At 45.2% G+C, this 27,821-nt stretch overlaps 1 protein-coding gene across 2 annotated transcripts in view; it reads right to left on the bottom strand.

The window, feature by feature from the left end:
* Positions 1 to 27,821, bottom strand: part of LOC124041119 (disks large homolog 5-like) — a 91,964-nt gene that overhangs the window by 23,197 nt on the left and 40,946 nt on the right. Inside the window, exons 9-24 of one of the 2 annotated variants that reach the window (XM_046358323.1) lie at positions 19,041 to 19,271; positions 16,966 to 17,150; positions 16,576 to 16,701; positions 13,722 to 13,854; positions 13,411 to 13,538; positions 13,125 to 13,300; positions 12,858 to 12,961; positions 11,247 to 11,339; positions 8,443 to 9,489; positions 7,828 to 7,948; positions 7,250 to 7,403; positions 6,606 to 6,742; positions 6,412 to 6,501; positions 5,600 to 5,768; positions 4,929 to 4,988; positions 4,021 to 4,183 (exon numbers count right to left, since the gene is read on the bottom strand). In XM_046358323.1, the coding sequence (XP_046214279.1) occupies positions 4,021 to 4,183; positions 4,929 to 4,988; positions 5,600 to 5,768; positions 6,412 to 6,501; positions 6,606 to 6,742; positions 7,250 to 7,403; positions 7,828 to 7,948; positions 8,443 to 9,489; positions 11,247 to 11,339; positions 12,858 to 12,961; positions 13,125 to 13,300; positions 13,411 to 13,538; positions 13,722 to 13,854; positions 16,576 to 16,701; positions 16,966 to 17,150; positions 19,041 to 19,271 (3,117 nt within the window). The remainder of the gene's footprint in view (positions 1 to 4,020; positions 4,184 to 4,928; positions 4,989 to 5,599; positions 5,769 to 6,411; positions 6,502 to 6,605; positions 6,743 to 7,249; positions 7,404 to 7,827; positions 7,949 to 8,442; positions 9,490 to 11,246; positions 11,340 to 12,857; positions 12,962 to 13,124; positions 13,301 to 13,410; positions 13,539 to 13,721; positions 13,855 to 16,575; positions 16,702 to 16,965; positions 17,151 to 19,040; positions 19,272 to 27,821) is intronic. The other variant, XM_046358324.1, reaches the window with a different exon arrangement.

The raw sequence follows: 27,821 nt of genomic DNA, 5'->3' as shown, positions 1-27,821 counted from the left end.
TAATAATTTTAGCTGAAAAGCACAAAGTCTTGAATTTTGGGTTGTTTTATATAGCAACTCAAACACCATCCTGTACCATCAAATCTCTTCCCAACTCTGTATGGCACAATTGTCAACATTCTGGTCCTCAAATGGAACTGGTATACTTTCCTATGTATGCTATTTTTATTCCTCCACAAGTTATGATCCTTTATATTGGGCAGACAGACCAGTTCTCTACCTCCTCCCACTGCCACCTGCCTCCTCCATTTTTGGGGTAATGCTGTAATCAATTGGTTGTACTCTTGGATTGAGCAGACCTTCCCGTACAATTCTGATAACTCTATGAAGAACATAACTCTCCCATTCCAATTTACAATATCATTTAAGAACAATATACCCTTTTCAAAAATCTTTCCCATAAATACAGATATTTTATCAACCAGCATATTTGAGTTCAGCCATAATATTTGTTCTATCTTTTCAGGGGGATGAAATTGAAATTGTAGCCAGCTCTGCAATGCTTGTTTGAAAAAGAATAATAATTCAATTAATCGAAAATGCGACATGGCAATCTGCACAAAGGCAAAGAGGCCATTTTTAAACAATGGATGAGCTTTTCTTAGTAATCTACTTGAGAACCATTTAGGGTTCAAATAAAACTTTTGAATGAGTGAAGCTTTTAGAGAGAGGTTTAGTGCTTTTATATTTAATCATCTCAACCAGCCCAATTCATATTAATTATATAGATAGGCTCGTTTTATTTTGTCTGGTTTAGTGTCCCAGATAAAGCAACATTTTCTTTGCTCATATGATTTGAAAAATAAATACATTTTTTAAATTTTTATTTAACCTTTATTTAACCAGGTAGGCTAGTTGAGAACAAGTTCTCATTTACAACTGCAACCTGGATAAGACCAAGATAAAGCATAGCAGTGTGAACAGACAACAACAGAGTGTTAGAAAAAAAGTAGAAAAGAAAGAAAAAGTCTATATACATTGTGTGCAAAAGGAATGAGGAATAATTACAATTTTGCAGATTAACACTGGAGTGATAAATGATCAGATGGTCATGTGCAGGTAGAGATACTGGTGTGCAAAAGAGCTGCTCAGATAGCAGATGTTTAAAGTTGGTGAGGGAGATAAAAGTCTCCAATTTCAGCTATTTTTGCAATTCGTTCCAGTCACAGGCAGCAGAGAACTGGAAGGAAAGGCGGCCAAATGAGGTGTTGGCTTTAGGGATGATCAGTGAGATACACCTGCTGGAGCGCGTGCTACGGGTGGGTGTTGCCATCGTGACCAGTGAACTAAGATACGGCGGAGCTTTACCTAGCATGGACTTGTATATGACCTGGAGCCAGTGGGTCTGGCGACAAATATGTAGCGAGGGCCAGCCGAATAGAGCATACAGGTCGCAGTGGTGGGTGGTATAAGGTGCTTTAGTAACAAAGCGGATGGCATTGTGATAAACTGCATCCAGTTTGCTGAGTAGATTATTGGAAGCTATTTTGTAGATGACATTGCCGAAGTCGAGGATCGGTAGGATAGTCAGTTTTACTAGGGTAAGTTTGGCGGCGTGAGTGAAGGAGGCTTTGTTGCGGAATAGAAAGCCAAATCTAGATTTGATTTTAGATTGGAGATGTTTGATATGAGTCTGGAAGGAGAGTTTACAGTCTAGCCAGACACCTAGGTACTTAAAGATGTCCACATATTCTAGGTTGGAACCATCCAGGGTGGTGATGCTAGTCGGGCGTGTGGGTGCAGGCAGCGAATGTTTTAGGCTGGGTTTCTGTACAGCACTTTGAGATATCAGCTGATGTACGAAGGGCTATATAAATACATTTGATTTGATTTGATCAGGGTATCGCCCGCAGCAAGAGCAATATCATTGATATATACAGAGAAAAGAGTCGGCCCGAGAATTGAACGCTGTGGCACCCCCATAGAGACTGCCAGAGGACCGGACAACATGCCCTCCGATTTGACACACTTAACTCTGTCTGCAAAGTAGTTGGTGAACCAGGCACGGCAGTCATTAGAAAAACCGAGGCTACTGAGTCTGCCGATAAGAATATGGTGATTGACAGAGTCGAAAGCCTTGGCCAGGTCGATGAAGACGGCTGCACAGTACTGTCTTTTATCGATGGCGGTTATGATATCGTTTAGTACCTTGAGCGTGGCTGAGGTGCACCCGTGACCGGCTCGGAAACCGGATTGCACAGCGGAGAAAGTACGCTGGGATCCGAGATGGTCAGTAATCTGTTTGTTGACTTGGCTTTCGAAGACCTTAGATAGGCAGGGCAGGATGGATATAGGTCTGTAACAGTTATAGGTCTGTAACAGTTTGGGGTGTCCAGGGTGTCTCCCTCTGAAGAGGGGATGACCGCGGCAGCTTTCCAATCCTTGGGGATCTCAGATGATATGAAAGAGAGGTTGAACAGGCTGGTAATAGGGGTTGCGACAATGGCGGCAGATAGTTTCAGAAATAGAGGGTCCAGATTGTCAAGCACAGCCGATCTGTACAGGTCCAGGTTTTGCAGCTCTTTCAGAACATCTGCTATCTGGATTTGGGTAAAGGAGAAGCTGGGGAGGCTTGGGCGGGTAGCTGGGGGGGGCTGTTGGCCGAGGTTGGAGTAGCCAGGAGGAAGGCATGGCCAACCGTTGAGAAATGTTTGTTTAAGTTTTTGATTATCGGTGGTGACCGTGTTACCTAGCCTAGGAGGTACTCTTGTTCTCCATGGACTTTACAGTGTCCCAGAACTTTTTGGAGTTAGAGCTACAGGATGCAGATTTCTGCTTGAAAAAGCTGGCCTTTGCTTTCCTGACTGACTGCGTGTATTGGTTCCTGACTTCCCTGAACAGTTGCATATCGCGGGGACTATTCGATGCTATTGCAGTCCGCCACAGGATGTTTTTGTGCTGGTCAAGGGCAGTCAGGTCTGGAGTGAACCAAGGGCTATATCTGTTCTTAGTTCTGCATTTTTTGAACGGAGCATGATTATCTAAGCTGGTGAGGAAGTTACTTTAAAAAATGACCAGACATCCTCAACTGACGGGATGAGGTCAATATCCTTCCAGGATACCCGGGCCAGGTCGATTAGAAAGGCCTGCTCGCAGAAGTGTTTTAGGGAGCATTTGACAGGGATGAGGGGTGGTCGTTTGACTGCGGACCCGCAGCGGATACAGGATTCAGACACGGCAAGGACATCAGGGTTGGCAGAGTGTGCTAAAGCAGTGAGTAAAACAAACTTAGGGAGGAGGCTTCTGATGTTGACATGCATGAAAGCAAGGCTTTTTCGATCACAGAAGTCAACAAATGAGGGTGCCTGGGGACATGCAGTACCTGGGTTTACCTCCACATCACCCGCGGAACAGAGGAGGAGTAGTATGAGGGTGCGGCTAAAGGCTATCAAAACTGGTCGCCTGGAGCGTTGGGGACAAAGAATAAAAGGAGCAGATTTCTGGGCATGGTAGAATATATTCAGGGCATAATGCGCAGACAGGGATATGGTGGGGTGCGGGTACAGCGGAGGTAAGCCCGGGCACTGGGTGATGATAAGAGAGGTTGTATCTTTGGACATGCTGGTTGTAATGGGTGAGGTCACCACATGTGTGGGAGGTGGGACAAAGTAGGTATCAGAGGTATGAAGAGTGGAACTAGGGGCTCCATTGTAAACTAAAACAATGAAAATGCCAAGAGTGTGCAAAGCTGTCATCAAGGCAAAGGATGGCTACTTTGAAAAATTCTAAAATATATTTTGATTTGTGTAACACTTTTTGGGTTACTATATGATTCCATATGTGTTATTTCATAGTTTTGTTGTCTTCAATTATTCGACAATGTAGAAAATAGTAAAAATAAAGAAAAACCCTAGAATTAGTATGTGTGTACAAACTTTTAACTGGTGCTGTAAATTACTATAATGTTTTATTCCATTAATAGGAATAAACTTCATCACAGAATCACATTGACAATTTCCTCCTGATCTGAAATGTATTTGATCCTTAACCCTGCCAGGAAGAAATGAAACAGGAAGTTACCTCGAGGAGTTGGTCACCGTACTCCAGGCCGGCCTGGTGGGCGATGCTGCCTCCCGTCACCTTGGAGACGAAGATGCCGCCGTTCTCGCCACCGACGATAGAGATGCCCAGAGGCTCCGCCCCTTTGTGAACAATCACGTTCCGAGGTTCCTCCAGGTACGGCCTGATGGGAGGGAGGGATGAGAATAAACATCAGGGCTACATGTCAACTCCCCAATAAGGGTCTGGACAAAAGTAGTGCACTACATAGGGATTAGGGTTCTATGAAACACACATGTTGATTTTCACAATACATAGGCATAGCTCATACACAGAGCCATATTATATTTCACAGGAAGGACCAACAGTCAGAAATAAAAGGGACATACAGTGTGCTAAAAGACGAAGAAAAGCAAAAGGTGGTGAGGTGGACCCAGAGGTAGCTTCACACTCAGCATCACGACTAGGATTGGACCCAAACACACAGAGAATGCCATGCCATCTGCAAAAGTTCACAAACCTTCAGTAGCATGCAGCTTCAGTGAGAATGACTTTACACATGAAACAAGGGGCCACGTAATTTCAAACAAGTCCAATCAAACGAACACAATTGAGAGACAGCACACATCAATCCATCAAATCTGGATCAAGAGGAATAGTTGGGCAGGTTTTCTGGATCTTTGTAAACCTAGCATGCACAGACCTGTTTGACTGGAAGGTGGGATTGAGGCCTAACTGCTGTTCGGGTTGAGAAATACCACACAACACATGCTTTATACATCCCAGGTGTCTAGACCAGATCTCGATGGGCTCTCTCCTTGTTACTAGGCCTCAGCGTAGGGGTTGTTTCTGGACAAGCCTGAGTCTCTCTCTTTATCTCAAGCATGTTAACAGTAAGATCATCTGTGTCTGAGGTGGATCCAACGAACCTGAGGCTCCTGAGAGAGGAGAACCTCGGCCTAGCAGCCAGAGGGATCCTCAGAAAAGACCTGTTACAGTACAGAGACATTTACACACATGGCAGATAGAAGAAACGAGGGAGGAGATGGAGGAGAGAAAAGCAGACAGGGCAGAGGAAGAAAGACAGCAAGGTGGTGAGAAATAGAAAATATGCAGAAGCCAAACAGTTCTGCTGTGATAAGAAAAACAGAAAAATAAACAAGAATACTAGCCTGGTTCCTTCTGTGTGTGCTTTAGCAAATCCTTCTAACATCGTCATTCCACTGGCATAGTCAGGGGAGTTGGCTAAAGCACAAACAGATCTGGGATCAGGCTACAAAGAGAAATGACAGCAGCATACTGCATTTACCAACAGCATTATAACTGATCTATAATCAATGCATCACACTTCCTATTTGTATTTTTGCCAAACCTCTCATCGAGTACCCTCAGCCTATTCCAGTACATGCACATCTGATTCAACTAATAAAGTACTTGGTGATTATTTGACCAATTGAATCATGTGTTCTAGTACTGGAACAGAGTCACCACATAGAACTGCTGGTGGCAGGAGGTACTACAGACATGGTTTTACACCTTCCTGCCCTTTTCAAAATCATTCTTATTTTTTCCCCCACTTGTCTCGTCTTTTCCTTCCTACCGGTCTTTCCTCCGCTCTCCTATTGGCACAGGGCTGACGGAGAATCTGGGCAGGGTGGAGATAGAGCTCTGTGATTGGCTGCTAGCGAAGGAGGAAGTCTCCAGGTTGAGAGGTGAGTGGGGTGGAGTGATGAGGCTGGGGCTGCTGCACTCTGAATGGGACAGGGAGCCTGGAGGCGAGGGGCCGGGGAGAGACGAAGGGAGAGGGGGGAGAAGAAACTTATAATGAGATGAGAATGTACTTAATCAATCCCAAAAGGAAAATGTGTTTGTCATTCTTACAACCGTAGTAAAAACAATTAAAATGCTCAAAACAGTTCAAACATGGTAGTAGGACGAGAGGGAGAGAATTGGTCCATAGTTCCAGTATCATTTCTCAGAGAGGTAATCAGGTTGGAAATACCAGACACAAGCATGTTCACTCCCAGTTTTAACTTCGAGGGACCGAAAATATATACGATTAACCAAGTGTTTCCCTGAGTTTAGTGTTATGACTCTTTTCGTCCCCCCTCTTTCAGCAGTAAATCACAGCACCTTTAAATGAGCTGCTAACAGGGCTGTCACATTCTCCTCCGAGAATACATGAGCGTAGTCACCTGTTTGACTTGGAATAAGTTCTTTAGTTGAGTGGAAAATCAGTGCTCTAAAGGCCCATTGGGTGAAGCGTCAGAAAATATTGGTAGAGATGCCCAATATTCAGAGAACAGGAATCTTAAAAAGTTAATACATTCATTCATCCATCCAGCCATTTGTTTTTTCAATCATCCATTCATGCATAAATTAATCCGTTCATTGCTCTATCCATGCATGTACCTCTGTCAGAGCCCAGCATGGACCGTGGGTAGCGGGGAGTGGAGGGGATCTTTATCCTCTCTGTCCGGTACTGGACGTTACTGGACCAACCTGATGGAATAGAGGAACAGTCCATGAGTGTGTGTGTGTAAGCATGTACTGTATAATATGAGTGTTGTGTGTGTGTGGCATGCGTGGGTGACGGACTGACTGACCAAGGCCCAGGCGAGCGCTGGAGGGTAGTGAGTTGGTACCATGGGAGGTGCTGCTGCTGCGTGACGAGGACGATGAGTAGTCTGCTGCTGGACGTTTCTGGCTCAGGTCCAGGCTCAGACGACCCTGGTGCTGCGGACTGACACACACACACTCTAACTACATAACTCATGGGTTGCACTTAGCATCATTTACGCACGCCATTGTTATAAAATGCATCTTGAGGACTGGTGCACGACTGAACTCAATACATTCTCAAAGAGGAAGAGATTTCAAAAGAAGGCAACTAATTAGTAGAAAAACCTTTGGTCATCACTGTAATGTCGTCACAGACTTCACATGTTGTTCAACGTTAGCTAGCTAGCTAAGATTGAGGGGAGAGCATTTAACCTAGCTAACATTAGCATTGCTAGATATTTTTAACAAGCTTTCCTTACTAATAGCAACCTTGCCATCTGTCTAAAATAAATTTGACTACATTATAATGATGACCAAGTTGTTTCCTACAAATTATTTGCCTACTTCAGCAATGGCATCATATTTTTAAGCCACTATACTGTAATTTAGACGAAACAGTCATTTGTCCCCGTTAAGAATGACTGGGCATCTTGGTTTTCGGGGCAGTTATTCTGTCTGGGGTAGTTACCTGTGGTGTTGGTTGTTGTGCTGGTGTTGGCAGATCTGGGAGGAGACAGAGGGACAGTTGTTGGTGTGGACTCTGTGGCTGCGGACTGTGTATACTGGGTTCCTCATCACAGCAGTCACTGCTGGACACGGGGCCAGGCCACGATGGGCCGAATCTGACAACACAACACACACTGGTTTGAGAACATTACCACACTGGTTAGATGGGAGGAACACACTGGTTAGATGGGAGGAACACACTGGTTAGATGGGAGGAACACACTGGTTAGATGGGAGGAACACACTGGTTAGATGGGATGAACGGTTAAGAGCATTGGGCCAGTAATTCGCTGGTTCCAATTCCCAAGCGGACAATGTGGAAAAATCTTCCATTCTGCTCTTGAGCAAGGCAGTTGACCCCCAAGAACAACTGCTCCCCGGGCTCTGAGGACATGGATGTTGATTAAGGCAGCCCCCCGCACCTCTCTGATTGAGGGGTTGGGTAAATGCAGAAAACGCATTTCAGTTGAATGCATTCAATTGTACAACTGACTAGGTATCCCCTTTTCTTTTTGATGCGTGCGTGTGTGAGAGACTCACTTGCAGACAAGGTACCGTTGTAGACTGTGGAGCCGAAGCCCACACTCTGTCTGTGGAAGCGGTTGGGGGAGGAGCGAAGCATCTCTCTGGGCTCTGGAGAGTGGTCATCATTGGAGTAGCTCTTGTGATTGACAGATACAGAAATCAATTAGTTTAATGATGATAAACAGAAACAGCAGGTGAATAAGGAGAAGAACCCATTTCAGAGTGTTGGGATGACAATCACAGTTCAATAACCAGGAGCAGAAAAAGGAAGAGGGGACTAAAGGAGCCTTTTGAGAGTTTTGGGACGGGACCACAGCCCCTGGCTCAGCACTGTGAGACATGGTCTGCTTATTGCCTGGAACTCTGTGCAGAAGTATCAAGCAGTTTCTCTCTTTGTGTTTTGAGACATAAGACGCATCTCTATAGTCTTAAGTGGCATCCTCTCCTCTACTCGATTACAGTTGATGTTAAACATAGTCTTGGAAGGTGCACGCAACATAAGAGGGTGCCTTCACCTGTTCAGTTCTTTAACGTCACTGTAGATGGAGGAGAGGAAGCCTTTAGGGTAGACTATTGTGACCAGCCCTTGTGAAAAGCACTATAGATAGCATCACATTTTAACAAACTGACCTGGAAGGAGGGCAGGGTGATGGACTGGGGGGTCATCCTACGTCTGAGCGCTGGGGCAGATTTAGGGCGGGGCCTCTTTACCTCAGGCTCCTCACCCCGGGTTCGACCAATGTCCTCATCACATGACTTCCTCTGTGTCAGGACCTTCCCGTCCAGGAAGTAGTGGTTCCCGTTCCTGTCCCTCTCTCGTTCCCCACTGCTCTCCCCCATAACCATGGCAACAGCCTCCCCTTTGCCCCCGTCGGAGGTAAGCGTGCAGTCGGAAGCAGAGCTGCTCTGCTGTTTGTGTTTGAATTTGAACGAATCGTTGCGGGTGGGCGGAGTCGGAGGTGTGGGTGTGGCCGTAGAGGAGGAGGAGAGAGATTCCATCTTGGAGGGCTGCGGGGAGTGGGCCACCAGCTGACTGGACGACAGGAACTCCATCTTGGAAGACTGGGGCGCAGTCTCAGGCCGTGGTTTGAAGGCATCCGGGTTGAAGATAGACTTCCTCTGTTTGGGCGACTTGAAGATGGACAGTTGGGCCGGAGTCATCGCTGTGGTCGTATCCACGGCGACGGACATCCCACCTACGATCACCTTGGGCCAGGTACCACCACTTTGCTTCCTCTCCAGGGTGGTCTCCATGGTGATGCAGTCGGCAGGTTTAGAGGGGTCATAGGTGATGGGGGGTGGGGGAGCATTGGCATAGGGGGACCCAGAGCAGCACTCCTGGAAGGCGCTGGAGCCGTAGCGGCCTGGGGGACCCAGACTGAGGTCAGAGGACAGCCGAAGGCTGGTTGAGTGGAGAGACACCATGGAAAAGGGCTTCCTGATGTCCCCGTACACCCCCATCCCCTCCTCAGGTTCACCTGCCCCACCCTTCCTCCTCTCTCCAGGGATGTTGACGTTACTACCCCCCCCTCCTGTGTCGGGGCAGAAGATGTCTGTCTGCGTGGAGCTGTTGTGTTTGAGGCTGTTCCTGGAGAGTACCTCGGAGAGACGGCCGTTGGACGATGACTCCCGCAGGCTCTCGAAGATGCTCTGGCCCGACGAACTGTGAGGAAAGAACTGGGGACATAAGAGGATAGAGGACAGAGAAAGAGGTGTGTTAGGAATAGTGAACACATTTACTTTCCCCCCGAAAAAAGTATTACACTATCCTGATATCTTGCCACTGTAGCGTAGCAGTGGAGGCTGCTGAGGGGCAGCTCATTACGGCTGGAACGGAGCAAATGGAATGGCAATAAACAATGTGTTTGATACCATTCCAATGATTCTACTCCAGCCATTACCTGCCTGTCTTCCCCAATGAAGGTGCCACTAACCTCTTGTGCAGTGCATTAGTAACTAAAGTGTTTGTTATTGAGAAACTCAAATGAGTACTAAAATTATTCCCTGATCCACCTCTACGCAGACGACACCATTCTGTAAACTTCTGGCCCTTCCTTGGACACTGTGCTATCTAACCTCCAAACAAGTGTCAATGCCATACAACACTCCTTCCGTGGCCTCCAACGGCTCTTAAACGCTGGGAAAACCAAATGCATCCTTTTCAACCGTTCGCTGCCTGCACCCACACGCCCGACTAGCATCACCACCCTGGATGGTTCCGACCTAGAATATGTGGACATCTTTAAGTACCTAGGTGTCTGGCTAGACTGTAAACTCTCCTTCCAGACTCATATCAAACATCTCCAATCTAAAATCAAATCGAGATTCGGCTTTCTATTCCGCAACAAAGCCTCCTTCACTCACGCCGCCAAACTTACCCTAGTAAAACTGACTATCCTACCGATCCTCGACTTCGGCGATGTCATCTACAAAATAGCTTCCAATAATCTACTCAGCAAACTGGATGCAGTTTATCACACTGCCATCCGTTTTGTTACTAAAGCACCTTATACCACCCACCACTGCGACCTGTATGCTCTAGTCGGCTGGCCCTCGCTACATATTCGTCGCCAGACCCACTGGCTCCAGGTCATCTACAAGTTCATGCTAGGTAAAGCTCCGCCTTATCTCAGTTCACTGGTCACGATGGCAACACCCACCCGTAGCACATGTCCCAGCAGGTATATCTCACTGATCATCCCTAAAGCCAACACCTCATTTGGCTGCCTTTCCTTCCAGTTCTCTGCTGCCTGTGACTGGAACGAATTGCAAAAATCGTTGAAGTTGGAGACTTTTTTTCTCCCTCACCAACTTCAAACATCTGCTATCTGAGCAGCTAACCGATCGCTGCAGCTGTACATACAGTAGTCCATTGGTAAATAGCCCACCCAATTTACCTACCTCATCCCCCATACTGTTTTTATTTATTTACTTTTCTGCTCTTTTGCACACCAGTATCTCTACCTGCACATGACCATCTGATCATTTATCACTCCAGTGTTAATCTGCTAAATTGTAATTATTCACCTACCTCCTCATGCCTTTTGCACACAATGTATATAGACTCTTTTTTGTTTAAATGTTTTTTTATTTTTTATTCTGTGTTATTGACTTGTTTATTGTTTACTCCATGTGTAACTCTGTGTTGTCTGTTCACACTGCTATGCTTTATCTTGGCCAGGTCGCAGTTGTAAATGAGAACTCTCAACTAGCCTACCTGGTTAAATAAAGGTGAAATAAATAAAATAAAATAAGGTTGTTGCAGACTCAAGGATGACTAAAATGCAAGGCCAGTTTGGGTAAAGTTTAGATTAACCTTCAAGTCAAAGCCCTATTCTAAATGAGACCGTTATGTGGCACCACACTGGCTGGAGGAGAACTTTAAGCTACTGCGTATTGAAGGAGCTTAGTACAAGGGGCTAGTTTAGATTCACCTTCATGAGAGAGAGGCTTAGAGAGTCCCTACAGTTCCTCAGCAGAGTCTCGCACTCAGTCACCGACTTGTTGTCCAGAGCAATGCCGTTGATCTGGGGAAAACAGAGGACACGCTCAGAAAAACACTACTCAAACTACACCTTTCTCAAACACACATTCTCCTAGGTTGAGAATGAACTTAACCCTAAGAGATTCTCTGCCCCTGAAGAACAGTGCTAGAGACTGCATTCTGCCTTCCTTCCTGCTGCAGCGGCTCTTCTATCAGAAACGCGGGCCAGCGGCTCTTCGATCAGAAACGCGGGCCAGTGGCTCTTCTATCAGAAACGCGGGCCAGCGGCTCTTCTATCAGAAACGCGGGCCAGCGGCTCTTCTATCAGAAAAGCAATCCCCCCATTTCAATGAGAATAGGACTGAGGCGAATTATAATAAAATACTGTGGAGGGGAGAGGGGCGCAGGGAGGGAAAAGAGTCTTTTCTAAAAAGAGGTCAGACTAGTGAATATTTAACACTACTGTTTGAAGCAGTTTATTCCATCTTGGGACTGACAGCTTAGTTTGAAACATTGGAGTAATGAGCATTAGTATATACAGATTGTGCACTGACTGCATGTCGCTCTAGGGTCAGCGCGTTCAAATCCTTTCCCTACTAACATCATTAAACATCTACCGTATATGCGAAATATAACCTGCTACATTCATTAACAACTACAAGGACATCGTATAAGATGATACACAACCATGATTGACATCTGCAGGCATCTGATCCAACAGTCGCTAATCACTAACACTGAGCAGTCATCTCCCATATCAGCTAGCCTGACTTTACCATTTAAGGTGAGAGTATCAACTAGGTGTATCCCAAATGGCACCCTAAGCCCGATATAGTGCATTACTTTTGACCTTGGCCTAATGTGCTCTGGTTAAAAACAGTGCTACATGTAGGGAGTAATAGGGTGCACTACTGCAGCACAGCCCTGGTCTGCCATTAGAGGTGAGTGGGGAGACATTAAGCCCAGTAGCTTTATTAAGTAGTAGAGCTTCACCGTCAGGATCTGGAGGATTATGCTTTCTGCTGCAGTTGGTGGATCATGATTAGAGAGCAGGTCATTCTGCTAGGTAGAGTGATGACTGGCTATGATTCTGTCTGCCACTAAGTCACTAGAGACATACGTGGAACAGGGGTGAAATCAGGTGAAGGAAAAGGAGGGAGAGGTTGGAAGATAATGGATTAGAAGAACAGGAGGAGGAGAAGAGCAGGAGAATAAGAGGAGTAGAGCAGGAGAATAAGAGGAATAGAGCAGGAGAAGAAGAGGAATAGAGCAGGAGAAGAAGAGGAATAGAGCAGGAGAAGAAGAGGAATAGAGCAGGAGAAGAAGAGAAAGAGCAGGAGAAGAAGAGGAATAGAACAGGAGAAGAAGAGGAGTAGAACAGGAGAAGAAGAGGAGTAGAACAGGAGAAGAAGAGGAGTAGAACAGGAGGAGTAGATGTAGCCGTGGGAGGAGTAGACGTGGGAGGAGATGGAGGATGAAAAGAGGTGTAGGAGAAGAAGAGGAGGAGTAGATGTGGGAGGAGGTGGAGGATGAACAGAGGTGTAGGAGAAGAAGGACTTACAGCGATAAGTCTGTCTCCGACTGTCAGAGATCCCTCTCTGGCAGCAGGACTCCCCTGGACCAGGGCCGTCACAAACACGCCACTCTCCAGACCTATACCGCTGTCTGGATTAGAGAGAAGGATAGAGGACAAAGATATAAAAGCCATATCCACTAGATGGAATATTATTAAAAGGGATGCATCATAAGGCAGAGTTCAATATGAAAGGTGCCAGAACACTCATTACCAACGTTAATTCTAAATAGAGTTTGTCAAAAAAGCTGGTACCTTTGTGTCCGATTAGGTTGATGTGTATGGGGGTGACCAGCCTCCCTCCCAGAGACTTCCTCCTGCGCACCACCATGTTGATCAGTCCGCCTCCATTAAGCACCGCGTTCACCACCTGCTTCCTGTCCTTATTGGTCAAATTCACATCATTTAACTTCAGCAGCCAATCGTTCACTCTGAAAAGCAGGAAGTGAAAATGTGTTATTGGAGATGAGGAAAGAACAGGTTGTGTTGAGTAATGTTAACAGTAACAGATGGAAAAGTTTTTAAAAAATCTGAGAATTACCTTAACCTTCCATCTGCAATACTTCCTCTGTCAACTCTTGTTACAAATATTCCACAATCTCCTGGTAAATACGGATCGTTTACCCCTTCTGCTATGTCAAACCCAAGTGCCTTCAAATCCATGTCATCCTGCAGGAAAACATCTAAGTTTAATACACTGGTTTTCTATACATCAGTTCAGAGACAATGTATTTACCAGGATTTGGAAATCAAGTTACCAAATTATGAAATCAGTCAATCGAGCCATCAATACATCCACGCAAATAATAATTCAATTAAATCGATAAGAGTAGTTGATGTCTCTAGACTGACCCGGTCCTTCTCAAACTCCACCACCTCAGTCTCCCACTCCAGAGAGTCTGTGTCGATAGCCGAATCATGGGAGCTGTGTGCCATCAGCTGACAGAACCTTGCCTCCTTGTCCAGCTGGCTCTCCATCTTCTCTCTGAACACAGTGACAAGACACAGGTCAGGAAGTGATAACAAAGTATGTGTGGATGGCTGGGGGTTGTTTCGAAGCATCTGGAAGTTGGAGAATTTAACATTTTTCAAACACCTGATAAAGCTTTTTCCTGCAATCTAGATTTATAATCATTATGCTACCTAAAGAATATGTCACATTTTCCAAATATCTAAGCCTATCTCTTAATCGGTCTGAGTCCTCCTGACTGGTGGTTCTTTATTAAACAAACTACATTTGCTTCTCTGGTCAAATCTAGGTAACACATTCAAAAGAAAGTGAGACTTACTCAGCAAATTTAGTTATTGCTCGTTTTTCTAAAGTCTACCAACCTTGCCAGCAGGCATGCCAGCTAAGATTGAATAGCTAACTTGTCTAAACTAACTTGATTGTTAGCCTGAAATTGGTTCTTGAAAATATGTGGGCTAGCTAAAGCCAACTTTAGAAAATTGCTAGGTGGCTAGTAGCACTACAAAAAAAGAATCAGGCAGGACAAGTCTGAGGGGGCAAGTACCCCTGTGCCGCCTATGGGCATGACGCCTCTGCACACAAGTCATGAAGTGACATCCCAGAGCTGGCTAACATTAGCCACTAGCCATGCAAAATGAGTGTTGGCAGTGGTGAGTGGTGAAAAAAACAATCAGATTACCCACATGATCTCTGCGTAGTAGGCTACCAGAGTTGTTCAACCTTTGCTTAGTATTAGCTCGCTAAAGTAGCTAGCTGACTGTGCTGTTGTGATAATTTCCATCTGCTTGGAGCCTTCCTCCCAATCCCTCTGAAGGGTATCGCTCCTTGGCCCTTCTTTGGTAGCCAACTCAGCCGTCAATCGGTAAGTCTCTGCTCTCTCTTTTTGTGTGTGTTCTGTAGGTTCCTGCCTGTGCTAGACTAGTTGGTGTTGTACTCTGGCCTACTAGCCATGTTGACCATGGTTGGTTGGCTAGCTAGCTAGCGTCTGCAGGCGGACGGGGCTAGCGTCTGCAGGCGGACGGGGCTAGCGTCTGCAGGCTGACGGGGCTAGCGTCTGCAGGCGGACGGGGCTAGCGTCTGCAGGCTGACGGGGCTAGCGTCTGCAGGCTGACGGGGCTAGCGTCTGCAGGCTGTCTCAGCCTCCAGTATTTATGCTGCAGTAGTTTATGTGTCAGGGGGCTAGGGTCAGTTTGTTATATCTGGAGTACTTCTCCTGTCCTATTCGGTGTCCTGTGTGAATCCAAGTGTGCGTTCTCTAATTCTCTCCTTCTCTCTTTCTTTCTCTCTCTCTCGGAGGACCTGAGCCCTAGGACCATGCCCCAGGACTACCTGACATGATGACTCCTTGCTGTCCCCAGTCCACCTGGCCATGCTGCTGCTCCAGTTTCAACTGTTCTGCCTTACTATTATTCAACCATGCTGGTAATTTATGAACATTTGAACATCTTGGCCACGTTCTGTTATAATCTCCACCCGGCACAGCCAGAAGAGGACTGGCCACCCCACATATGCTCTCTCTAATTCTCTCTTTCTTTCTCTCTCTCGGAGGACATGAGCCCTAGGACCGTGCCCCAGGACTACCTGACATGATGGCTCCTTGCTGTCCCCAGTCCACCTGACTGTGCTGCTGCTCCAGTTTCAACTGTTCTGCCTTATTATTATTCGACCATGCTGGTCATTTATGAACATTTTAACATCTTGGTCATGTTCTGTTATAATCTCTACCCGGCACAGCCAGAAGAGGACTGGCCACCCCACATAGCCTGGTTCCTCTCTAGGTTTCTTCCTAGGTTTTGGCCTTTCTAGGGAGTTTTTCCTAGCCACCGTGCTTTTACACCTGCATTGCTTGCTGTTTGGGGTTTTAGGCTGGGTTTCTGTACAGCACTTTGAGATATCAGCTGATGTACGAAGGGCTATATAAATAAATTTGATTTGATTTAGCGTCTGCAGGCTGACGGGGCTAGCGTCTGCAGGCTGACGGGGCTAGCGTCTGCAGGCTGACGGGGCTAGCGTCTGCAGGCTGACGGGGCTAGCGTCTGCAGGCTGACGGGGCTAGCGTCTGCAGGCTGACGGGGCTAGCGTCTGCAGGCTGACGGGGCTAGCGTCTGCAGGCTGACAGGGCTAGCGTCTGCAGGCTGGGGTCTGCAGGCTGACAGGGCTAGCGTCTGCAGGCTGGCGTCTGCAGGCTGGCGGGGCTAGCGTCTGCAGGCTGGCGGGGCTAGCGTCTGCAGGCTGACGGGGCTAGCGTCTGCAGGCTGACGGGGCTAGCGTCTACAGGCTGACGGGGCTAGCGTCTGCAGGCTAACGGGGCTAGCGTCTGCAGGCTAACGTCTGCAGGAATTCTGATCGGAAAATAGAAAAGTGAGGTGTAACTTTGATGCGTACAATAACGCAAAAAAAAAAAGTCAAAAAAGCGGTAGCAAGATCATATTCTGCAGTGTGTAAAAGAAAGTTTGAAGGAGAAACTGGCCTACGGTGGCTGACTGTCACTAAGATACATTATGTCCTTATGAGGCCGGCCTAGAGGGGGTTGTTGACATGAAAGTCTAAATCTTACTATTTTCTTCTTCGTCACAAGGAAGGAGGTCGACCTCTCAAAGTCACAAGAAACAGAAAGAATTTAAAGTGGCAGTCACACACTGACCAGTAGAGGGAGATGTTCACATCAATACAGAGGGGATGAGAAAGTTGAAAGTGCTTGTGTGTGTGTGTGTGTATAAAGACACAGGGACTCACTTGAATTCTTTCAGTTCCCGTGACGAGTCGTTCTTCTGCTTCCTCATGTCGTCAAGGTTACGCAGGGCGTCGGCCAGATCGCTGACTGCCCGGTCCCTCTCCCTACGCAGGTTATCACACAGCGTCCTGGTGGGGCAGGATATGGCATCGTCAAGCATCAGCACAGTTTAGTCTGTTAATATCCCTTGCATCCACTCTCCTTGCTGCCTTCTCAAAACGCATTGGGGAAGATCCGAGGTTCCCCCTCTCTGACCATTTACTCCAATGCATTTTCAGAAGGGGGCAAGGAGAGAAGATACAAGGAATCGAATAAAGACTAATTAAGAGCGAGTCTACACCACCTTTTCTTTTCCCTCTCTCCATCCTCCCTTCTCTCTCCCCTGTACTCACCGTATGCTCTCTCTCTCTGCCACTATTTTGTCTCTCTCCTGGAAGGCCCAGTCACGTCGACACTTGGCCACCTCAGCCTCCTGCGTGGCCTCCTTCAGCTCCTGGGACATGGCTTCGTACTGCTTTCGCAACACCTCCATCTCCTTGTTGACACGCTCTATGTCCAGGGTGGCAGAATCTTGTTTCTGTCACACACGCACACACAGGAGACACGGACACACACACAGGAGACACGGACACACATGAGACGCGGACACAAGAGAAAAGCGGACACACAGGAGACACACACACAGGCGACGCGGACACACGCACACACAGGAGACACAGACACAAGAGAAAAGAGGACACACAGGAGACGCACACAAAGGAGACGCGGACACACGCACACACAGGAGACACAGACACAAGAGAAAAGAGGACACACAGGAGACAAAGGAGACGCGGACACACGCACACACAGGAGACACAGACACAAGAGAAAAGTGGACACACAGGAGACGCACACACAGGAGACGCGGACACACGCACACACAGGAGACACAGACACAAGAGGACACACAGGAGACGCACACATAGGAGACGCGGACACACGCACACACACAGGAGACACAGACACAAGAGAAAAGAGGACACACAGGAGACACAGTTAGTCAGTCACTTTCAGTACATTCAACTTCAACAGATCAAACCCAAATTTCCAGAAACTTTCCAAAGGTTTCCAGGTTTCTCAGTAATCCCAGTTGGAGAATTCCCACAATCAGAAGGAAATAACCAGAGAGGAAATCCTCCAACTGGTATTTCTAACACAATATTTTAAAGGTGAACTCAGCGATACGACGTAGATATAGAAAGTAAACAGCATAGTGGGTCAATTTAGAGGGTTGAAGCAAGGCTCAACTTCTCCGTCGTTTTGGTCTCCTGGCGTCCACGCTGTGACAGCATGACGCGAACATGTGCACATGCGCAGAAACTGTGTGTGCCTGTGTGAGAGCGAAGTCTTGCATCTCGCTCATCTCAATATCTCCAGTGCTGCTCGTGGCAATGTCATTTCGCTGAGTCGGCATCCCGACTATTTAAAATGTATTTTACCTTTATTTAACTAGGCAAGTCAGTTAAGAACAAATTCTTATTTTCAATGACGGCCTAGGAACAGTGGGTTGACTGCCTGTTCAGGGGCATAACGACAGATTTGTGCCTTGCCAGCTCGGGGATTTGATCTTGCAACCTTTCGGTTACTAGTCCAACGCTCTAATCACTAGGCTACGCTGCCGCAGTGTAAACCGTAGTAGGAGGGCCATCTAGTGGTCTGAACAGGGAAGTTTCAGCAGCAGCATTAATCTAGGGGACTAAATCTGTTTTAGGGTCATTCCACTAACATAATCCAATGGTTGACAGTTTATGGGATACTCCAAGCTCCATCATGTGTCTGACCTGTGGATGGGAGCTGTCACTTCATCATGTGTCTGACCCGTGGATGGGAGCTGTCACTTCATCATGTGTCTGACCTGTTGATGGGAGCTGTCACTTCATCATGTGTCTAACCTGTGGATGGGAGCTGTCACTTTCATCATGTGTCTAACCTGTGGATGGGAGCTGTCACTTCATCACGTGTCTAACCTGTGGATGGGAGCTGTCACTTTCATCATGTGTCTAACCTGTGGATGGGAGCTGTCACTTCATCATGTGTCTAACCTGTGGATGGGAGCTGTCACTTCATCATGTGTCTGACCTGTTGATGGGAGCTGTCACTTCATCCTGTGTCTGACCTGTGGATGGGAGCTGTCACTTCATCATGTGTCTGACCTGTGGATGGGAGCTGTCACTTCATCATGTGTCTGACCTGTTGATGGGAGCTGTCACTTCATCATGTGTCTAACCTGTGGATGGGAGCTGTCACTTCATCCTGTGTCTGACCTGTTGATGGGAGCTGTCACTTCATCATGTGTCTAACCTGTGGATGGGAGCTGTCACTTCATCATGTGTCTGACCTGTGGATGGGAGCTGTCACTTCATCATGTGTCTGACCTGTTGATGGGAGCTGTCACTTCATCATGTGTCTGACCTGTGTGTTTTACCTGTCTAGCCTGGTAGTATTCTCTCAGTAGCTGTTCTTTCTGTATGATAGCCTCTGTCCTCTCCTTGCGGGCCACGTCTCTCTCCTCCCGGACCGTCTCGATGTCTTTACAGGCCTGGCTCAACTCCTTCTGGGCCTCAGCCTTGTCCTTCACCTCGTGGCAGTACTTCTCCAACAGCTCGTTCCTCTCACAGATTGCTCTGTCCCGGTCCACCAACGATGAGTTCAGCTCCTAAAAACAAACATTTCAATCAGATTTAACGCCATAACACAATCACAAAATCTCTTGGTTGATCCGGCAGCGACAAATTAAGCTAATTGGCAGTGGTCTGAGAGCCTAGTAACCAACAAAGTGTTAAACAAATCAAAATCCTTAAAATAGCCACTGTAAGAATATGTTTAACGTAAATGCACAACGCAGAGAACTAGAATTAACGATCAATGGAAACAGCGGTTTTTGGTAATAGGGCATCAATGGAAATAGTTGGTTTTTAGTTCAACATCTGTTAGTAATGTCAGTCCTTAACTCATAGCTATGCGTGGCACGTTCTCATTGGTCCAACCTGAAATAAGATACTTGTTATTTGGCCATTGGCCCAGTTTTATTGCAAGGAATTCTAATTGGTCAACCACAGGCTAGGGCTGGGTTATAAACTACATCCTGTCCTTTTGTTCTGTGGAGAAACACTGAGGCCAGGTAAGCATGTACACCCACCTCCCTGCATGATTTGTCCCACTTTGAATAAGAATAATCCTCCCCTGATTTGTTTTGGGGTCTGTGTTATTGAAGAATAACTTCAACTGCTAACATTTGGTGCCGTGACCCAAAATGAATTGGTCTAAACAACAACAAGAAACTCAACTGTGTGATCCAGAAGAAAGGCTGAGCGCAACCCACTTTGGGGAGTCAACTCTTAATCTCCTGATTGATGGCATAAGTGCTGGGTAAGTCAAGACCAATATAATTTAAAAAATATTTGTTTTGAATCTGGTTAAAATTAGTGCATACAATGAGTGATAAGTATAGGTAGGCCAGTTGAGAACAAGTTCTCATTTACAACTGCGACTTGGCCAACATAAAGCAAAGCGACAAACAACAGAGTTACACATGGGATAAACAAACCTAGTCAATAACATAATAGAAAATCTGTATATGGTGTGTGTGCAGATGAAGTAAGGAGGTAAGGCAATAAATAGGCCATAGGGTCAAAAGTAATTACAATTTAGCAATTAACACTGGAGTGATAGATGTGCAGATGAGGATGTGCAAGTAGAAATACTATTGTGCAAAAGAGCAGAAAAAACAAATGGGGATGAGGTAGGTAGTTGAATGAGCTATTTACAGATTGGTGGGCGGGGATGGGAGGGTAATCAGTGCTGATGGGGCACACCTGTGAAAGCTCAGCTGTGGCATAAAACCACTGGTTCCCCATTCAGCAAGAGATTCCTCTCCATACATACATTTGGTTGTTTTGTTGTGGCTTTGGCAGTTGACACCTAATTTACTGACCATCATGCCTAATTACGGTGTTTACTTTATTTATGGGATAAATTCCTTTTTGTTATTCCTTTACTGTGTGTGGTTTCCCATTGCTTGTTACAATCTTGAGCCAGGTAACAGGTGGGGGCTCATCTGTGACTTCTGGAGTTACTCCCTGGAATTGCATTTGTTTAGTAGCATTTTCTAACTGGTTAATGTGGTATTTCAAAGTAAAGTGCTTTGTGATTATTGTTTGGCTAACCCTTCTGTCTATGGGGTTGTGTTGTGGGCACTACTTTGATTGGAAGTTGTATACTAAGGTACAAAGCATGTGACAATTGGATACTGCCAGTTGCTACTTTCTTTGGTTACACACCTATGGTTGGTGTAGAAGTAGTGTTGGTTTGTGCTGCAGTTGAGAGGATCACAGTTTATCTCCATCCCCTGTTCCGTTTGGAGATCCTGCTTTGCTCATCGTTGGGACATCAGGTTAGTGTTTGTGCTGTGTTAGCAGTGGACTGACCACCTGGACTGGTCTTCTCCCCTGGTAGGTTTAGTGACATTATGATATGTTGGACAGTGTTAGCTCTTTGTTACTTTTGTCTGGCGACCGTGGCTGGAGTAGTTGTCTCGGGAGCACATCCGTGGCTCAGAGGGGAAACCAGCTTGCTGGGAGCTTTTTCTGTGACAGCAGGCTAAAGTACATAAATACCCACTGCCAGTAACTGCATGAAGACTAGGGTTAAGATAGTAATAGGTCTTGAGGAAGCTCCATTTGTTTTGTTTTTTCTCTTGTGTGGTTGACACCGGTGCTTCTATTTTCATGTACCCAATTGGGCGAGAGCAGGTTGTTTGTCCATAGTTTGTTGACTGTTAGACTATGGCTAACATTGACAAATTCTTCAAGTCCCGAGGGAGGAGCTTCTGGATTGCTATACTAAAGACCAATTTATGAATTGAGATTGACGATGAATGTCTGAAAGAGATGTTAAAGTCCATTCCCCTAATACGGTTTTATCTTCTGAAAAGCAAAAGGAACAGTTGTTGCTACAACTGGCTGAAACAGCAACATGCCTTGGAAAAGGTGTTGGAGGTAGAAAGGCTTAAACAAGAACCTGAGTGTGTGAAACTGACACTGCAACAAGTCTGTTTTGATTTGGTCAGAGATGGTAAGCTCTCTGGCATGTCTCTTAATGACAGTTGCGGTGATATCTCCGGAGGTCGTGCTCAACTTTCCTTCAACTTGGCTGGAAACTTGAGGCTCCTGCTGAAATTCAGTGAAAAGGAACCCAATATTTTTTTCACTGTTTGAAAGGATTGCAGATTTTAGGAATTGGCCTCCGACCGTACGTTGATGTTGCAATGTGTACTAACTGGGGAAGCACAAGAGGCCTACTCGGCTCTTTACTTTGACAGCCAAAACTATGGTAAAGTTAAAGATGCTGTGTTGCACACCTATGAGTTAGTTCCTGAAGTGTATCACCAGCGGTTTAGAACCTGGAAAAAAGCTGACAGACCTATGTTGAGTTCGCACGGAATTTGCACACCCAGTTTAACCAATGGTGCACTTAATTGGATGTTACAACCTACGAGCACTTTAGTTGTGCTGGAGCAGTTAAAATATTCTGACTGCCTTGCCACACACATAAATGAGCATACGGTGCAGACCGCCACGGAGGCTGCCGCTTTGGCTGATGAATATGTGCTGACTCATAAAGGTCACTTCGGGGAACCCCTTCTTTGCAGTGATGGTCCCAAGGAGAGTTTTGGGACAATTCTTTACTACTGGGCCTAATCTTGTCTTAAGGGTTGAATGTGGTTCCCATGTGAAATCCGACCATGGCAAAATCTGCCATTTCTGCCGTGGTAAAGGTCATTGAAAAAAGTAATGCCCTGTCCTTAGAGTTAAAGCTGGGGTTAATGCGGCACCTGCTTTTAAGTTAAGGGATTCAATTGTTTCACCTCAAGACCAGTTTAAAAAAACATTGGGTATGGTTGACAGTGCATCCATCTATTCACTCTTCATTACGGAGGGTTACGTATCCTTGATGGGTAACCAAGGATGGTCCCAGTTAACGTCCTGCAAGACACCGGTGCTTCAGAGTCTAATTCTTCAGTCAGTGCTCCCTTTCTCTCCAGAGACAGATACAGGGCAGTGTCTTGATCCGAGGGATAGGTTTGCATATCGTCTGTCCCTCTACACAAACCTGTGCTCTCCACAGATCTGGTACAAGGTGAGGTCATCATAGGAGTGTGTCACTCATTGCCTGTCGAAGGAGTGGCAGTGATTCTAGGAAATTACCTTGCAGGTGGGCGGGTCTGGTGAGAAAAATAACCACCTCCTGTGGTTTTCATGCCTTCTGGCCATCTCAGGTGCTGGATGAAAGTGCTGAGTTTCCCCAAAGTGTTTACTGCTTGTGCAATGAACCACGCTGATTCCGTGTCGGAGTCTGGTGTAGGGACCAGTGAGGTGGCAGACTATTCTGTAACTTGTGGACCAGACCTTCCTTTCTGTTTCCTGTAGTGACCTGGTAGCAGAACAGCGGGCTGACCCTACTCTGAAATTATTGTTTGAGCAGGTCCTCCCGGCTGATGTTCCAATTGTAGTACAGCGATACTACTTACAGGATCAAATTGTTGGTGAGGAAATGGATGCCTCATGGTTACCATTTTTTGGGTGACCCTGTCATTCAAAATTGTGGTACCATATACATTCTGTGATTTGGTTTTGCAGACCTCATGGGGATATTACTGGTCATTTGGGTGTCCGGAAGACCTATGACCGTATTGTGTGTGATTTCTTTTGGCCTTGTCTGAAAAGGGACGTCTCAGCATTTATCTAACTTTGCCAGTTGACTGGGAAGCCTAACCAGACGTTAAAGCCAGAACCTTTGTACCCAATACCAGAAGTAAGCCAACCCTTTGAGCATTTAACTATTGATTGTGTTGGCCCATTGCCTTGTTCCAAAGCCGGTTATATTTACCTGCTTACGGTGATGTGCCCAGTGACCCGTTATCCCTCTGCTTATCCTCTCCATACCATAACAACGAAGTATATTGTTAAGGCATTGACTCTGTTTATTTCTGTTCTCAGAATATCCCAAATTATTAAAAGTGATCAAGGTTCTAATTTCACGTTTGCACAGGTGTTAAGCCAACTTCGCATCAGACAATCTTGCGACCGCATATCATGCACAGTCAGGGAGCCCTGGAGCGGTTCCATCAGACCTTGAAGTTGTTGTTGCGTGCTTACTACACTGAGTTGTACCGAGACTGGGAGAAGGGATTGCCTTGGTTGATGCTTGCAGCTAGAAGTTTTACAGGAAAGGACAGGTTTTAGCCTTGACAACCTAGTCGCTTAACCCAGATGGTGTCCTAGAAGGATGGTTAACTTCTCTTGGGTAGGGGCAGCATTTGGAATTTTGGATGAAAAGCATGCCCAAATTAAACGGCCTGCTACTCGGGTCCAGATGATAGACATATGACTGGTAGATTTGGATAGAAAACACTCGAAAGTTTCAAAACTGTTAAGTGTCTGAGTATAACAGAACTGATTTGGCAGGCAACCTGAGAAAATTGAAGTCTTTTTTTTGTGTTTTTGTAGTTTTCTATTCAATGCCATTACAGTATCCATTGATTTAGGACTCAAATTGCAATTCCTATGCCTTCCACTAGATGTCAAGTCTTTAGAAATTGTTTCAGGCTTGTATTCTGATAAATGAGTGAGTAAGACCCGTCTGAATGAGTGGACCCTGACGTGTCACAGAGCTTTTTCATGCGTGCGACTGAGAGAGTGCCTTTGTTTACCTTTTATATTGACAACGTTATTGTCCGGTTGAAATATTATAGATTTAGGCTAAAAACAACCTGAGGATTAAATATAAACAACCTGAGGATTGAATATAAACATTGTTTGACATGTTTCCATGAACTTCACGGATGCAATTTGGATTTTCCGTCTGCCTGTTGACTGCGTTTGAGCCTGTGGATTACTGAAGAAAATGCAAACATAAACGGAGGTTTTTGGATATAAAGAGACTTTATCAAACAAAACATTTGAGTAAATTAATGTCTTCTGAGTACCACCATATGAAGATCAAAGGTAAGGGATTCATTTTATCTCTATTTCTGACTTGTGTAACTCTTCTACTTGGCTGGTTACTGTTTAATGGTTTGTCTGTTGGGCTACGTTCTCAAATAATGTAAGGTTTGCCTTCACTGTAAGGCATTTTTTCAATCCGACACAGTGGTTGGATTCACAAGTTCATCTTTAAACCTGTGTAAAATATGTTTTGTTTTCTGAATTTTTATAATGACTTTCTGTATTTGAATTTGGCGCTCTGCAATCTCACTGGATGTTGGCCAGGTGGGATGCTAACATACCCGAGAGAGGTTAAAGAATTCAGAGTCTCTGGGTAGATTGGATACTCTGCTGGGACACTTGCCTGTTCCTTGTCGTGCCGAGCTCTGAATTTGGTCACGAGTTTCACTTTAATTACAGATATGCCTTCTTTTAACCATTTGGTAAATCATGATATTGACTTTGATGCCACACTTATCCGGCAATGGTTTTACCGTGTGTCGTTAGAAACAAACATTTAAACTCAGATTCAGTATGTGCTTATATGCTTAATGAAATATTAAGGGGTGGACAATGTTTTTGGCTGATGCGTTGTCCCGTGTGCCTTCTCCTTAGCCGTCCTGTTTAATAAGGTGTTGTCTGTTCTCCGACAATTTTGTCTCTCTCGGTCTCCCTCTTCTTAATTTGCATCCAGGTGCCATGGTTGCTGAAGCTGGAGGTGTGAGTTGAGTTGTGGTGGACCTAGGTGGTTGGCTGTCCAGGGAGTATAGTATATTTTAGTTTGCTTGTGTTTATTAAAACATTTTTGTGTTAGTTTCAGGGACCTATGAGGTGCCCGTTTTTATGGGTGGGGTGTGATCGCCCCTCTGCTCCGTCCAATGGATTTTGCTACGCTTACTTCCTGCAGAAGATTGGTGGGCAGAGCTGGGAGCATACCTTTGTAGTTGACACCTAATTTACTGACAGTCATGTATCATTGTTGCGAGTGTTAACTTATTTATGGAATAAATTAATTTTGTTAGTCCTTTACTCAGTGTGTGGTTTCTCATAATCTTGAGCCAGGTTTTAACAAGTCAAATGAAGAACCATTTCAAAGTAGAAGTGTAGGCGAGAGAAATATTCTGTAATTGTTGACAAAGATGGAATCTGTCTGATATACAAAAAGCTTGGGGAAAAATAATGTCTCATTCGTTGACAGACTATGGTCTAACTGTTTTGGCAGAAGAAAGAAAACGGGTTGAGAGACAGATTGTAACGTTCTTTGTTTCACGGAAACATGGCTCACTCGTGACGCGTCAGAGTCTGTACAGCCACCTGGCTTCTTCACGCATTGCGCCGACAGAAACATCTCTCTGGTAAGAAGGCCGGGGGTGTATGCCTTATGATTAACGAGACGTGGTGTGATCATAACAACACAGGAACTCAAAGTCCTTTAGTTCACCTGACCTAGAATTCCTTAATCAGATGTCGACCGCATTATCTACCAAGAGAATTCTCAATCATAAACAGTTGTGTATATCCCGCCCCAATCAGACATTGACGGCCCTGAAATTAATTTGACTATGTAAACTGGAAACCACATATCCTGAGGCTGCATTTATTGTAGCTGGGGTGTTGAGTGTAGGGGGCAGTATTTCGATTTTTGGATGGGGAAAACTTACCCAATTTTAACTGTCTATTTCTCAGGCCCAGAATATGCATATAATTGTCAGATTAGGATAGAAAACACTAAAGTTTCCCAAACCGTCAAAATATTGTGAGTATAACAGAACTGATATTGCGGACAAAAATCTGAGGTAAATTCAACCAGGAAGTGGCCTGTTGACATGTTTCTGTGGACATTACGGATACTATTTGGAATTTGTCTGCGATGTCGTGACCGCTCGCGCCTGTGGATTTCGCCAACCAAATGGAGGTATTTTGGATATAAAAATAATCTTTATGGAACAAAAGGAACATTTATTGTGTAACTGGGAGTCTCGAGAATGCAAACATCAGAAGATCATCAAAGATAAGCGATTTAATTTATTGCTTTTCTGACTTTGGTCACAAGTCAAATCTACTTGGCGTCTAGCTGTTAATATTTTGTCTACTGAGAGAGATGTTCTTACAAACGCTTGGATAGCTTTTGCCGAAATTAATATGAGTTTGGCGCGCTGCAATCCAGCCGATGTTGACGTAAATGATCCCGCTAACGGGATGGGTGCATCAAGAAGTTACCTTTTTATGGCTGGGGGGCAGTATTGAGTAGCTTGGATGAATAAGGTGCCTAAAGTTAACGGCCTGCTCCTCAGTCTCAGTTTCAAATATGCATATTATTATTAGTATTGAATAAAAAACTCTGATGTTTCTAAAACTGTTTGAATGCTGTCTGAGTATAACAGAACTCATATTGGCAGGCAAAATCCTGAGTTGAAATCAAAACAGGAAGTGTTGGGGGAAAAAATCAGAATTAGTTGTTAACATAGGTAAGATTTATATTCATCATATGTTTAAGTTATTCAAATCAGAATTTTTTTTGTATAATACTGTGGTGAATTGGTAAATACAGGAAATTTCCACGACAGAAGTCAGAAATCTGAGCTTGTATGTATTCAGAGTCCCCAATGAAATCCCCTTGATATGAATGTTGCACTGCCTAGGGGTTCCACTGATGTCAACCATCAATAGAAATTATAATGAGATTTCTATGATGTTGTGGGAGTGAATGATAGCAGAATCAGTCAGGTGTCTGGCAGTCAGCCATTTTCTGACCATGTTTATTCCTCGTGGTAGTCACTTGCGTTCCATTGCTCACGAAGACAAGGAGCAGTACTCCGGTTGGAACTTTATTGAAGCTATATGTTAACATCCTAATGATTGATTCTGTACTTAGTTTGAAATGTTTCTTCGACCGGTAATATCACTTTTGAAGTTTTTGTCCGACGTGACGCTGACCAGAATTATCGTTTGGATATGTATACCAAATGCGCTAACAAAAGATGGTATTTGGACATTAATAATGGACATTTTCGAATAAAACAAACATTTATTGTGGACCTGGGATTCCTGGAGTGCTTTCTGATGTATGTCTGAAGGGTCTTGGATCATAAACAGTAAGGGAATGTTTAAAAAAAAAAAAAAATCATTGTATCTATACTTCCATGTGTAACTTATTTTATGATGAGTTTCTTTTGAATGATGTGGCTATGCAAAATCACTGGATGTTTTTGGAACTAGTG

The sequence above is a fragment of the Oncorhynchus gorbuscha genome, linkage group LG08 (assembly GCF_021184085.1).
Source record: "Oncorhynchus gorbuscha isolate QuinsamMale2020 ecotype Even-year linkage group LG08, OgorEven_v1.0, whole genome shotgun sequence".
In the NCBI taxonomy this organism is placed as follows: domain Eukaryota; kingdom Metazoa; phylum Chordata; class Actinopteri; order Salmoniformes; family Salmonidae; genus Oncorhynchus; species Oncorhynchus gorbuscha.
Note: the sequence above shows the minus strand (reverse complement) of the source record. Positions and strands in the feature narration are given on the sequence as shown.